Here is a 14,580-nt window from a genome sequence, read left to right as displayed (position 1 = left end):
GGACTGTAGTGCAGCACAGTGTAAAACAGGCTATTGTTAATCGACAACTAAAATGCTTTTGCTGGCCGGATAGGATTGTGTCCTTGTGTTCGTGTCCTTGTATTAGCAGTTATCACTTCAGTCAATTGAGTTTTATTACAGAATTACAAGCCATTACAAATCTGGATTCGACAACCATTTGATACAGTCTCTAAAACATTGCATTGTTGAAAAGTGTCCTAAGACAGTGACTAACAGATTGATACACAATGTAAAAATGGACAATAATAATAATAAAAAAAGACATTATTGAAAAAAAGTTGGTTTTTTTAAAAGTATTGAATGTGTTTGTTAGTATATTCATGTTCAGGCTGTTCATAAATTTCTAATCAATACCCTGTGTTGACAAATTATCAGATAACTGTGAGATAAAAATATATATTTAACTTAAAGATGAAAGATGATTCTCTTTGAATCACTTTAAAATATTCTGTTAAACAGCAAGTTACACCTAGATGCAGTTACTAACACCAAGGAAAACAGTGTTTACAGAAAAGATCCATTAGATTGCATTATGGGATGCCCATTTCTAGCTTATGTTTTTAGATACTAAATCTCCTCATTAGATACTGAATTGCCCTCTCAGTAAAGTCTGTTCTAGGCGTGGCAATGGAATTAGCCTAATTTGCAAACCAACTACAGCACCTGAGTGGAAATGTTGCATTCAAGTCTGCAATACAGAGAGTACAGAGATACACAGTAATGCTTAACAGAACGACTGCAACTAAACAGCTGAATCAGTCAAAGAATACATGCTTAAAAAGATGGTTGTTCAGGGGCTCTTTAGTAAAGAAATTGTTCCATAATTGATGAAGAGTGTGTGGTTTATAGGGAACCTTTTTGAGAAGAGTTCTCTACTGAACCAAAAGGGGTTTTTCTATTGTTATAGGCTTGACACTGTAACTCTAGAAGAGCCCGTTTTAGTGCTAAATAGAACCCTTTTCAAAGGTTCTATATATAACCATCTACAGCACATTCTCCTTTCCTCGGAAGGACCATTTAATGATGTAAAGTACCCTTTAATCATGCAAAGGGTTAATTGAGTGTTTGTTTACTAAAGAACTCCCAAAGAAGCTTAATTTTTAAGAGTGTAGATGACTTCACACAGCATCTTCTGCAGTTTTGGAATTATCCCCAACTCGCAGTGATGCAGCTGCCTCATTGCCAGTGTCCTTGTCTGCAATGTCCATGGTGGTTTCATCTTCCTTTGCTCTTAGCTGGGCTCTTTTAGCTTCCTCCTTTGCTTCCTTTTCCAGCAGCCTGTAGTTAATGCCCATGCCGACAAAGAGGAACAGGCTTCCAACCAACAGGAGTATTCCACAGCTCATATAAGTGTACTTGTAGTCTTTATAGATGTCATTAAACTTTCCTGTGAATGCAAACAAAATGATTACAGATAGGAATACCCATATGAAATGTGATTAGTTTGCTTAGGCCAGGCATGAGCCCTTCTCATGGAGATCTACTTTCCTGCAGAGTTCAGTTCCAAACTGTATCTAATGTGTTGCTGTGCCTTACGTAATACTAACACTTCTGATCCAGTTGATCAAGAAGAAGTTAAGTAGCTGGAGCAAATGAAGTGAACTGCGGTAGAGCTTACACCCTGCAGGAAGCCAGATCTCCAGAACCAGGGTTCATGATTAGTGGCTTAGCCTTTCAACAATAACATGGGAAAGAGAAAATGGCAGGTTATAAACTCATTTAAAAAAACATATTTGAAATAATCAGAAACTGCTTTTTTAGACTCACCCAGCAAGGGAGGACTAAGTAACACTGGCCCACACTCCACAATGGTCACCAGCCCCACAGCACTGGAGAAGCGCACTGCTCCAACCAGATCCATCAGAGTCTCAAACAGCACAGCACTCAGCCACCCGAATGCAAAGCCGAAAAAAATTGCATAGATCACAAAGCCTAAATAGTCCACTGACAGAGGTGCAAGCAGGTGGCACACGCCGTTTAACATAACAGAAGCTGCAAAGAAATATTGTACCCTTGGCCGCACCCATTTGGTGTTGGCCACGGTTCCCATGGAGGGTCGAGCTACCATGTCCACAAAAGCCAAAATTGAGAGCAAAAAAGCAGCTTTCTCTTTTGAAATATGTTTACTCTTGGCATAATTGCTGAGAAAGACAAGTGGGGTGAAAAGGCCAAAGAACATGACTATGTTGCCCAGTAGGTACAGGAGAAAGCCACGGTGTTTGAAGAGAGACAGATCAATAAAACTGTTAACCATCTCCATCACTGTTTTCCTCTCTGTTGAAGTGGCAGAATCCTTTATAGCAGGCTTAAACTTTGGCCCAATGGGCCTCATGAGAGATCCAGCTACACAACAGTTGAACAGAAGCCCACCCAGGATAAGAAAGCTTCCCCTCCAGCCAAACTGGTCAAAAAACCAGCTGTTCAAAGGAGCTAAAGTGGACAGAAACACTGGGCTGCCAGCCATGGCAATTCCGTTAGCAATGGGCCTCCGCTTGTAAAAGTATTTGCCAATCATAGTAAGGGATGGGTTGAGATTGAATGCAAGGCCAAGACCTGTAATTTAAAGCAAAAAAAAAAAAAAAATAGATTAGTGGTTTCCCCATATTTAAACCAGCCTAGATTATGGTCAACATGGACCATGTTTCCCTTTCATCAAATATCTTAACCTACCTCCTACCACACCGACACAGAAATACAAGCCTTCCACTGTGTTGCAGAAAGAGGCAGCAATGAGTCCACACCCCGAAAGACAGCCACCCACTATCATGATTGGTCGACTGCCATACCTGTTTACCAGGATACTGCTGATTGGACCTTTGGATAAGAAAGACAGCAAAAAACAGAGAGACCAATTACATAGTTACACTAGAAAATAGATGTGCACTCACTGCAGACTCTATAAAATACTATGGAAATATTTAATGCGGATGTTTTTGGTTAATAATGCTATTGTTCCTTAGTCTTATTTATATAATGTCAGGATATTTTCTAGTGAAGTTTCATCTTTTTCTGAAATGGAATTGCAAATGAAAGATTGAACTGAATTGAAAAAGAACAAAGTCTGACATAGTAGAGCATCATTTGGACGTTAGAGGGCACTGTTGCTTTAAGGTTATCACCAGTTACAGCAGAGGAATTTTAAATCTCCTGTTGTTCCTGTGGCCATCATTAACCTGCACCTTTGCTGTTTCTCCTGACAGCTTCAGACAGAAACATCACTAGGTGGAATGCTGGATAAGGCCTCACTTTTGTAGCATTACATTTCAGATACAGTAACCTGAATCTAGGTTTAAAGGTGCATGAGACTTAATTACATTTTGGCAGACAAAGGAAGCTTATTAAGACATGGAGGTAAGACACATTGTAGTGGTATGTGATGGCTCCAGGCAGGTTGTGAGCTGAAAGAACACTCCTCTTTTCTTCTGTGGCTAAGGCTGCAATTCAAGTCAGTATCATGATCATGTGTCCAGTAATATGAAACATACATCAAATGCAAACTTATATGTAATTAAAGCTACCAATTTTGTTAAAGCTGTTAATACCAGAGATGCTTTGATATCTATATATTGTTCATTGTGCCAATCTCTAGGCAAATTTTCAAGTGTAGTTAGAGTAGTGGCACAAGGATTTACAAGCTAAACAAATTATTACAATAAATCAGTGTTACAAATATTTAGGCTTTAGAATAAAGATATACAGTAACTAAAAATAATAAAAAGCATAATGTTCAAATTTTCTGCCTTTGTAACATCTTTCATACTGTGGAAACTGACATCCCATCACTCTCACTGGTGATTTGTGATGTTTAATATATATTAATTATATATATATATATATATATATATATATATATATATATATATATATATATATATATATATATATATATACATACATACATACATACATACATATATATATATATATATATATATATATATATATATATATATATATATATATATATATATATTTTTTTTTTTTTTTCTAAGGCAAAAATAAACAAAACTCTCAATTACATTGTTAGAATATTTTTTTGGCATTTTAGTCCTATCTAATGTATATTGTGGCTTGATTCTTTTTTTAGTACTAAAAAACCTAGCAGACTTCACTCAGACAGGTAATCCTCATACGATGCTCACACAGTGCAGTTATTATTGAGATTTTTATAATGATACTTCTGGAAGATATTCTTGGATTATCCCTACTAAGAGCTGTAGCAGTTCATTTGCAGCTACGTAGCTACGTGCTCACTTTTAAGTAGGCTAATTCTTGCACATACAAATCCTGTGTTGAGAGGAAGCTTGGCCATGCAAGAAAAGGGGCCAATGGTAAGAGTGTGCACGTCCTCCTAGGCCTCACACAATGGTCTGTCTTATTTGTCCATTCTGTAATCCACTTCATACAGCTAGTAGAGGCAACCACTTTAGACATAAAACATTTGAGAGAGTACACGCTTACGCTAATCTAATCGGGAATTGCGCTGCCTTATAACAAGTTTGCTTTGTTACACTGTTTATCTTCAAGTCAACACGTAAGGCCATTTTAACAGTGGCCAATAATTAGGCAGTTTGAATGTTTGTAATGCTAAAAATGAGAAGAGCCAACCTCAATGTATCATTTTGGAATACATTATTATTGTATTATCTATTAGCACACTTAATATATCTGGTATACACTTAATATATCACTTATGGTATGTATATGGCAAGACCCATCAATCAAAGCATTATTTCTAATAAGAAATTCATTCAGACAAACTGGCTAATCATTAGCTTTTATAATTTACATAAAGAACTTCTATATTCTTATTTTTTTATTTGCCCATAGACACTTTTTTGATCCAATATGAAAACATATTCTTGGTAAGAAAACTTAGCTGCTAAAAACTACCATTATACCATACTGTATTTGTGTGTCTACACATCAGGGGGTCTTTTGCTCCTAGCGAGCTACCTCTGGGCTGTCTGAGCCATCAACAACTGGTGAGAACGTAAAAGAGAAAGAACTTGAAAGATGCCTCAGCTTGTTGTGCCAAAACACTACAGCGTTGAAAAGACACAAACACAATCTGACAGGTTTTGCTAAGAGGCTGCCCAGACAAACAGCAAAAAAGTCAAAGAGCACAGATATTTACAAACCTAGAGAGAGGATGGCAGTAAAGAATAACACAAGGACTTGTGGTCAAAGCACTAGGCAGTCACGTCACTGAAAGAAGTTCCATGTTGGGCTAATTAACATTAAACTTCATGTCAGTAAATGATTACAACAAAATGTCAGCTGCTAATTAGACAACCCAAAAGCCCAAATGGCACATTTGGGGAAATCACTGCTTGGTGGTGCAGAAGTAAGCTCTGCATCTGAGATTCAGCTGGCAGTGTCCTCACTGGGATAAAGTCAACTGCCCAGCTTTTCTCTCTGGGTATATTGAAAGGACAGGCAGCAGTTAATCATAGATATTGCATCATATGCATCATAGATATGGGTATAACTGAACTGTGATAAAGGAACTTACCCACTGGAGATTGATTAGAGAGGAAAATAGAGAAAACAGTTAGTCCTCAAATATTTCACATTGCTGTTAAAAGAAAACAGTGGGTTTCTCCAAAATAGTATCAGGAGAAGGAAAGCATTCTTAACTTTTTTATGTAAGTCAATGTAAAAAGATTTTATTCTATAAGTAGTTTTGGAGGATTTCTATTGGTCCATCACTCATGCGATTTTCACACGAATTAAGGACAACTGTTGTGTTTGAGTGATGCAGAAAAAAATAAAGAAAAATCTTTTCTTAAACAAAATCATAGTGCTATGCAGAAAATGTATAGTCACAGCGCTTTTCAGAAACTGAGCTGGTTTTGCATTGCATGTGTGGGTTTGCATTCATTATGATCATGTGCTCCATTTTTTTTACGGGAGTTTGGGCTCCTTTGGGCTAACAGTTGCAGTGTGGGAGTATAGAGGTCAGATCTGCAGTCATGTGCTCCCTACATTCCACTCCTCACGAGATCATATCTAACATGTTATACTAGGCTTTTGGAAGAAGAATAGTATCTTTGTCTAAATTGCCAGTGACCTCTCTTTTACACATACATTTTTTTAATTTGAAAGGCTTGGAAAGATATTTACATTAACTGCAGCATGCTGCTTGATTGCCAGGGTAGTATATCTGCGATTTTGTTGAAAACTGATAAAATCCTCTGTGAAATACTTTTGTCTTGTGAAATCCCTGAAAGGTTGAAGGTATGGGAATTATTTGAAATGGGCCTTTATGACATTTAATTCACTGTGTGTCTGATTTCCTCTTAAACTGGACCTGTACCTTCCTAGCTAGAACTGAGCTAAAATAGTACAAGGCGAAAAGTTAAGTGATGGCACTCTCTCAGGAATTCTGAAATGAAGGTTCAGATGCGTTCACTCTAATCAGAAGAGCTTAACCTATCAAATATATATGCACTACTGTATAGCAAATCCAGTGTAAAGTCCCTGCTTTTACATTTACAGCATTTGGCTGACGCTCTTATCCAGAGCGACTTTTTGACAGTTTGATCATTTTTCACAGGTAGGTGAAGGCAGTGTTAGGAATCTTGCCCAAGGACTCTTATTGGTATAGTGTAGGGTGTTTACCCAGGTAGGGATTGAACCCCAGTCTACAGCGTAGAAGGCAGAGGTGTTACCCACTACACTATCCCAACCACCTTTTAAAACTCTCTTTAAGCTGTAACATAGAGTGCAGCATGTAAGTAATTGGAGAGTGGTACTGTTCTTGTTGCTTTGGCTCTGTATTCCATCTCAAAGGATTTAAAATGAAAACTTGAAGTACTGAGGATGAGGATGCTGCTGAGGAATGTTAGCTTTAATATATATCTGTTCTGTTAGAAATAAAGGTGCTGTGCAGGTATATTTATATTCATCAAGGTACAAACAATCTGCGATGGACTGGCGACCTGTCCAGGGTGTATCCTGCCTTCCGCCCGAAGACTGCTGGGATAGGCTCCAGCATTCCCCCGCGACCCTGACGGAGAAGCGGCTTAGAAAATGGATGGATGGGTGGATGGTACAAACAATATAAATGTTCCCTCAAACATTACAACAGTGGTTTTCAGGTCCATTTATGTACCTTAAATAGGTTTTCCCCAGGTGAAACGTACCATATATACTTTTCATAGCCTAATGTTTTAAAACAGAACAATAAAAAAAGAAGCCTGAAGACGAGACAGGGTGTGTGAAGTCAATACAACTTGAATATAAAATAGAATTTCAGTGAATTATGGTCCAACTATGTTCTCTAAAGTTGCTGAGGTAAAAGTGGGGTATTGCCCCAGTGCCAGTTTTGTACCTTTATTTCTGAGAATGTGTATTGGCTAGACTATTTATTTCCATACATACTTGGACAAATTAACAAAATGTTGTTTAACACTTTGTTACTGGCTATAGCCCCTGGTGAAGTTCTGCCCAGTCTGTAACGCAGCCATTTTTCAGCCCCTGTTTGTTTTTTTGATCCATCTTGTCTTCAGTAAGGGAAACATGCTCAGTGGAGTTCAAGTAAGGTGAATGACTAGTCAAGAACACACCACATTTTGTCCTTAGAATATCTAGAATTTCTTTCAGGTCATTGTTCTGCTTCAGAGTAAAGCACCACACTCTGAATTTTGAGACATTTGGTTGGATCTGAGTAAATTCTGTAAACTTCAAAATCAATCCTGCTACTGCTGTCAACAGTTGCATCATTAGTAAAGACAAGTAAGGTCGTTCCACTGGCAGCCAACATGTCCATGCCAACATGTTTCACAGATAATTTGGTGTACTTTTCGATTACTAGCGGTTCTGTTATTTTCCACACATTTCATCACTCTCATTCAGGTTAAATGTTGTCTCCTGTGTCCTTAAGACTTTGTCCAAAGCTTTTTAAAGATCTTTTCAGCCATCTGTAGACTGACCTTTCTGTTCCTGAGTGGTTTGCAACTTGTGGTAAATTCAGGTCATGCATTTATTTCTGACAGTTTTTGACACATATGTGCCTTTGTAGAAAATGTGCTGTGATTCCTGTATAGTTTATGAATTGGGGATGAACATGAGGGACGCACAATTATATTGGAATCACATCATATACATTGGCATCAAACAAATGGTTAGATTTGACTGATATTTGAAACTAACATTTGATGTATTTATTGTACTCTGGAAGAGTACATATATAAGAGAAGTTGCACTAGAGTGTGGCAATGTATTGCAATAAAAAATAAATGTTATATCTCTCTGTAATGCTAACCATTTTGATTTATTACCAATTTCTACATTTTATAAATGCTTATTCCTTGACTATCTTTGACACAAAACACCCTGTGGTCTAGGGCTGCACAACATACTGTTTGTTGAAAATTGGCAATTGCTTTGTTGATATCTCAGTAGGTTGAAATATGCTAATAAGCCCGCTAAGAAAACACTAAATGTTTTATCGTGAGCTGTCAGTGTCTTGATTGACCTCAGGCATTCCAGATGAATTTCTATCGATGGGCTGATGAGTCAAGACATTTACATGATCAAACATAAATCATTTAAATCTTTCACCACGTCACATCAATGATTCAGTAATGTCTTCCTTCACTATATGTTACAGCTTATACTGTACTTGCATGACATTGTAATCTAACTGCAATATGGAATTTTATCCATGTTGTACATGTTTATATTTTGTTGCACTTTCTGTATACACTTGTATGCAAAATATTTTGCACCTCTTGTCAACATTACGTTTTATGGAGTGAATAAGTCCACGTTTTCTGCAGACATGTAATTTGACCAGGGGTGTTCAAACCTTGTGAAATTTAAGTAGAATTTACCTTACTACATTCCATAATGCATGTTTATATATTCAGTTTCTGCAATGTGAATGTGAAAGTGGATGCAGTATAGGAGAGTACATAGCTGATCTGACATCATTCAGCAGTGCTCCAGTTCCTGAGACAGGGCTGTGTATTGACAGTAGTCATCACAAGTCTGTGTGACTCCAGACTGAAGCATCTCATCTCCTCATCTCTCTCCAAGGAAAACATCTGACACCCCTTGCTCACAGAATAAAAGGCTGACTGAGAAGACAGGCTCCAAAGGCAGATAGAGTTGCCCATTCAGAGCTTGCTCTCACAGAGTTACAGCGTCTAAAGCTTGTCCTGCACTCAACTGGCTCCTTCTATTCAAACGAGTGACAGCCTTTTTATTTAGTCCATTTACGCTAATAGAGTGTACTGAGATCTTCATCATCTGTGTCATGATCTCACTGCTCATATCAAAAGACTGAGAAATGTGCTGATATAAGGCTCACTAAAAGACATGGGAACAGCCTTGTCCCATCTGGGACCAAGAAGATTAAGTAAGCCAGTAAAAGACATGGGCAGAGGATTACAATATCAAACAGACTCGTGTTGTAAGACAAAATTGAGTGAAATTTTGTATTGGGAATTCTTAATCTGCTGAATATAAAGGTGGGGGGTGGCCTTCAAAGATTTAAATGCATAGTCAATTATGCAGAAATGTTACTGCTTAATGAAACCTGGGAACTAGCAAGGCTTGTGGATTCTCAAAGTACTAGATTCACTCTTATATCGCTGCTTTCAGACAAGGCAAAGGAACTCACTGCATATATCCTATATACTGCTATGCAAAAGCATGAAATGTTCCAACAGTGCATAGTAACTAGTTATACATTTTTCAAGGTGAACTCCACCAATTTTACAATTCTACAGTTTGATGGCTTAAATGGTTGTGAATACGCTGCTTGATGCCTATGACATGGTTTTACCATAAACCATGGCAATAAGTATGTTTGTTTAGTTTGGAAAGGCTTGTAGGTCATTTTTAATTTTTTGTGGACTCTGTGGCACTGTTCGTTTGCTTTTACAAGTATATGTGTTGGAAAGGTCTATTAAATGCATACTGTCTAAATGCTAAGAGAGTTAGGTGCCACTAGCTCAAATTGCCACTGAGTCACTTGCAATACACCTAACAGCTGTCATGGCCTCCAGAACACCAACTGTTGCTGTGAAGCTAACGATAACTGAAGCTGCAGAAGAGCATGCTGGACTAAAATTCATGAAAAGATGTGGGCAAAGGGAGTTAAAATGGGCTCGGAATAGTGTCAGAACAAAGTTGTGAATGTTGCACAATTGTAAACATAAACACCAGAAGAGGTTCTTCTCTAAAACACTACATAAAAGAATACTCACAGAAGGAAGGCATGTATCAAGAGAATGGCTGCTTTTTTCACCATTTAAAGTTAGTGGTTTTTCTTAGACTGTTTATGAATTTGCTGGAGTTCTAACAATTACTTCTACCCATCGAGTGGTCCTACTGAGCATGAACATATCATAGTCTCATAGTAACCTAATGTTTCAAACATTTTATTATATTCTTAAAGTTAATTTACTACAGATTCAGCTTAATATTACTACTTACACAGTAAGAAGGTGAATTAGTTTATCCTAGAGGCCTCTGATCACCTTAATCCACAACTAAGCTAACTAGAGTACTATAACTAGAGTAAGCTACTCTACCCCTCACTGACGAAGTTATAAATCTGAACCATTAAGATAGCATAAGCTATATAAGATATAGGCTGAATCAAGTGTGCTAAAAATATGCAACACAGCTCAGCCTGAGAACTACATTAAGAGAAAACCAGAAATAATTTCTGATTCAGATAAGCAGGAAAGTTAAACTTCTACAAACATCTTGTCTCACCTCCTGCATACATGACAGCTAACATGATGGAGGAGATCCAGGACACTTGGCTACTGGTGGCATTGAAGATCACTTCGATCTCTTTGAAGAACACAGTGATGGACTTTGGGAAGGCATAGGAGAAACCAATAGATATGAAGGCACCAACTACCACTGCCCAACCCCAACCTCCTTCTGGGGGAGTGTATCCCACAGGACCTCCAACAGCAGGTGCCATTGTGATATTCACACAAAAGGAGAGCTGATCTTCTGCAAACAGAGAGCAATGCTATTTAAAAAGGCTATGTAACATCAAGTTAAATTACTTTAAATTACAACATCAACATCAAGAAAAACACCAAGAAACATTTGCTTTTTCAAACTCGTGTCCAACATATTTTACTATTTTAAATTATGGAATTTAATATATTGAAAAAATACTTCATAAAATATAGCCAATGCAAAAATTATGGCATAAAAAGTTCTGTGTAGACTATGTCTTAACTTACACTATATTGCCAAAAGCATTCACTCAACCATCCAAATCACTGAATTCAGGTGTTCCAATCACTTTCATGGCCACAGGTGTATAAAACCAAGCACCTAGACATGCAGACTGCTTCTACAATCATTTGTGCAACAATGTGTTGCTCTCAGGAGCTCAGTGAATTCTCAGTGGTACCGTGATAGGCTGCCTCCACAAGTCCAGTCGTGAAATTTCCTAAATAAAAATAAATATTATAATAAATATGATTTAATTTAAATATAATATTCCTAAATATTCCACAGTCAACTGTCAGTGGTATTATACCAAAATGGAAGCGAATGGGAGCAACAGCAACTCAGCCTTGAAGTGGTAGGTCCTGTAAAATGAAATAGTGTGCAGAGGTCACCAACTTTCTGCAGAGTCAATTGCCACAGACTCCAAACTTCAAGTGGACTTCAGATTAGCTCAAGAACAGTATGTAGAGAACTTCTTGGAATGGGTTTACATGGCCGAGCAGCTGCATCCATGCCTTACATCACCAAGCGTAATGGAAAGCATCGAATGCAGTAGTGTAAAGCGCCGCCACTGGACTCTAGAACAGTGGAGACGTGTTCTCTGGAGTGATGAATCACACTTCTCCATCTGGCAATCCGATGGATGAGTCTGGGTTTGGCGGTTGCCAGGAGAATGGTACTTGTCTGAGTACATTGTACCAAGAGTAAAGTTTGATGGAAGGGGTATTATGTTTGGGGTTGTTTTTCAGGAGTTGGGCTCAGCCCCTTAGTTCCAGGGAAAGGAATTCTTAATGCTTCAGCAGACAAAGAGGTTTTGGACAATTTCATGCTCAAAATTCCCATAAACATACTCCTAAACCTTGGGGAAAGCCTTCCCAGAAGAGCTGAAGCTGTTATATCTGCAAAGGGTGGGCGGACATCATATTAAACCCTATGGATTGAGAATGGGATACCACTCAAGTTCATATGTGTGTGAAGGCAAACAAGCAAATACTTTTGGCAATATAGTGTATTTTCACTTAGAAAATCAACAAAACATGTAATTTGACCATGAGTGTTAAAACCTTTGCATACAATTATATTTGTAACAGTCTGATCAAATGGCCCAAAGGCTTTTCCATGAAGTGTTTTAACATCAATTGCTTCTTAGAAGCACTCACAGCAGAAAATGCACCATTCAAAGGAAATGCACCTTATTTTATTGGCTCAGCTTCTGAGCCGGCCTCAGCATATAAAATATCCATAAGCTACAAAAGCAAGAGTTATATATGTTGGATGCCAACATGCCCTCCAAATGTGATGCATGCTATTTTAGAAGGATCAGGGGTTTGTCTCAGAGAGTTTTACCAGAGTTCTACCAATATCAGGTTATTTTCTGAATTGGCATTTTAAACCACTCTATGTGCCCACTTGGATTTGTGTTGTAGGCTCAGGGAGAACTGAGAGGGATCAGTGAATCATGTCACATTATGCTCCCTGTTGTGTTTTTATTCCAGAAGTCTCAGCATGACACCACTGCCATTGATGCCTGATCATTGAATCCTCTCTCTCTCTCTCTCTCTCTCTCTCTCTCTCTCTCATTCATCCTAATATGTTTTTAAGATATTGCCACATTTTCAATAGCTCCTAAATGCAATATCTGGCTTGAAACCATATATACGGTTCAAGATATGAGTAGACTTAGAGAGGCAGAAATTACAACCCTCCCCATACTTCCACATTGTTTTCTTTTTCAGTCTACTTCAGGGGGTGATGATTTCCTATACCTTCTCTCTGACATCAGTTGTGTATATTGCATATTTTTAATTACAATGAGAAAGCTGGAAGCAACAATTGCTTGGTTTATAATGCAAACTCAAAAACAAAATGGATTTACAGATTAAATGGTTTCATCTCACACAGGCAGACTTAAATAGATAGCATATTCACTCTCAGAAGCCACAGACAGTTTCACAGACAGTGCTCCTACCTTTCTGAACAAACTCAGCAGAAAGCAGCCCAAAGCACACTCCTACTCCTCAATACAGGCTGGAAAGGATTTTCCTGTCAGACGGTGGCCTGCACACTGAAGGAAAAGACCTGAACTAGGGCAAAGACCAAAACAATCACAGGCCTTTGGGACAAAAGTTTACATCACTTTATAAAGTAGCAGGCTGGGTCCAACTGGACAGTTTCAACCTCCGGTGCTAGATTGAGGCAACAGTAGCTCTCATTGGCTCCTGAAGTCAACAAAGAGCAAAAGACAGAGTCCTATTGGCTTCACAAATTCGACTGTCAAGCCCACTTGGGTCTACCTCTCCCCGCCTCCTTGTACTTTGTTCCAAATCCACATTAAGAATTCCTTCAGCTCTCTTTCAGTAGGATCACAAAGGAAGTGTCAGAGACAACATTAACTAATACTTAATGCTGCACCAAATTTGTATTTTATTAAGGCGTTTAGGTAATTTAACTGCCTATATTGCTGTGAAGCTCTGTATTGTTCATGTTATTCCTAAAGGAGATGTAATCAAAGAAAGTTGAATAAAAGTTGAGGAGAGGCCACATTCAAGCCTCAAGGTGGGACAGAAAATGAGGCAGCATCATCTGAATCACTGGTGATTAGATTTGAGCAGCTGTATTGAACACCTTTTGTGAGCTTACTTGTTCACAGGCCTGCCAATTAGGTTCTCCAAAAGCACACATATTGTTATTGCTGAATGATTGCTGAGAGCTTGTTATTGAAGGTCACCAAGGCTCTGAAGCTTCCATGTTCATATTATAGCAAGTAATTACATTTTAGTGAAATACGGAACAGAACAGAATTTAATATATATTGTGGCACTGGTTTAGAGTACAACACAGGAAGGCCTTGATTTTGTTGTGAGAAAAGGCAAAGAACATGCTTGGAAACAATGGGGGAGGTCAGTATTAGCTCAAAGCTTTCACCCTGTCGTGACCAACCGCACACAAAACTACCCACACCCCAAGACACAATAAAACACATAAAACACACACACCTCTAACTAAAGAACAAACAACATAAACAACATAAAACGTCACTGTTTCGGAGGTTGCGTGCCTCCTCACATGGCCCTTGGCATGGCTACACCTCCCAAGTGTTTCAGAGGCAGTAGTGGGAAGATATACACTATGTTTCCAAAAGTATTTGCTCGTCTGCCTTCACACACATATGAACTTGAGGGACATCCCATTCTTAATCCATGGGGTTTAATATGATATCGGCCCACCCTTTGCCAGTATAACAGCTTATACTTTTCTGGGAATCCCTTCCACAAGGTTTAGGAGCATGTTTATGGGAATTTTTGACCATTCTTCCAGAAGCACATTTGTGAGGTCAGACACTGA

General features: G+C 38.3%; 1 protein-coding gene across 2 annotated transcripts; it reads right to left on the bottom strand.

The window, feature by feature from the left end:
* Positions 1–116: 116 nt before the first annotated feature.
* LOC108427596 (monocarboxylate transporter 1-like) lies at positions 117–13,363 on the bottom strand. Of its 2 annotated transcripts, none has more exons than XM_017697855.2 (5): positions 13,205–13,363; positions 10,756–11,004; positions 2,692–2,835; positions 1,789–2,574; positions 117–1,408 (listed from the first exon to the last, which is right to left on the bottom strand). In XM_017697855.2, the coding sequence occupies exons 2-5, from the start codon at positions 10,970–10,972 to the stop codon at positions 1,140–1,142; spliced, it is 1,416 nt and encodes a 471-aa protein (XP_017553344.1). In that variant the 5' UTR covers positions 10,973–11,004; positions 13,205–13,363; the 3' UTR covers positions 117–1,139. The 2 variants fall into 2 exon arrangements, with proteins under 2 accessions (XP_017553344.1, XP_017553345.1); XM_017697856.2 differs by having other exon boundaries at positions 10,756–11,001; positions 13,205–13,359.
* Between the last annotated feature and the right edge of the window lie 1,217 nt (positions 13,364–14,580).

Source organism: Pygocentrus nattereri, chromosome 26 (genome assembly GCF_015220715.1).
Source record: "Pygocentrus nattereri isolate fPygNat1 chromosome 26, fPygNat1.pri, whole genome shotgun sequence".
NCBI classification, from domain to species: domain Eukaryota; kingdom Metazoa; phylum Chordata; class Actinopteri; order Characiformes; family Serrasalmidae; genus Pygocentrus; species Pygocentrus nattereri.
This window is presented reverse-complemented; position numbering and strand designations above follow the sequence as displayed.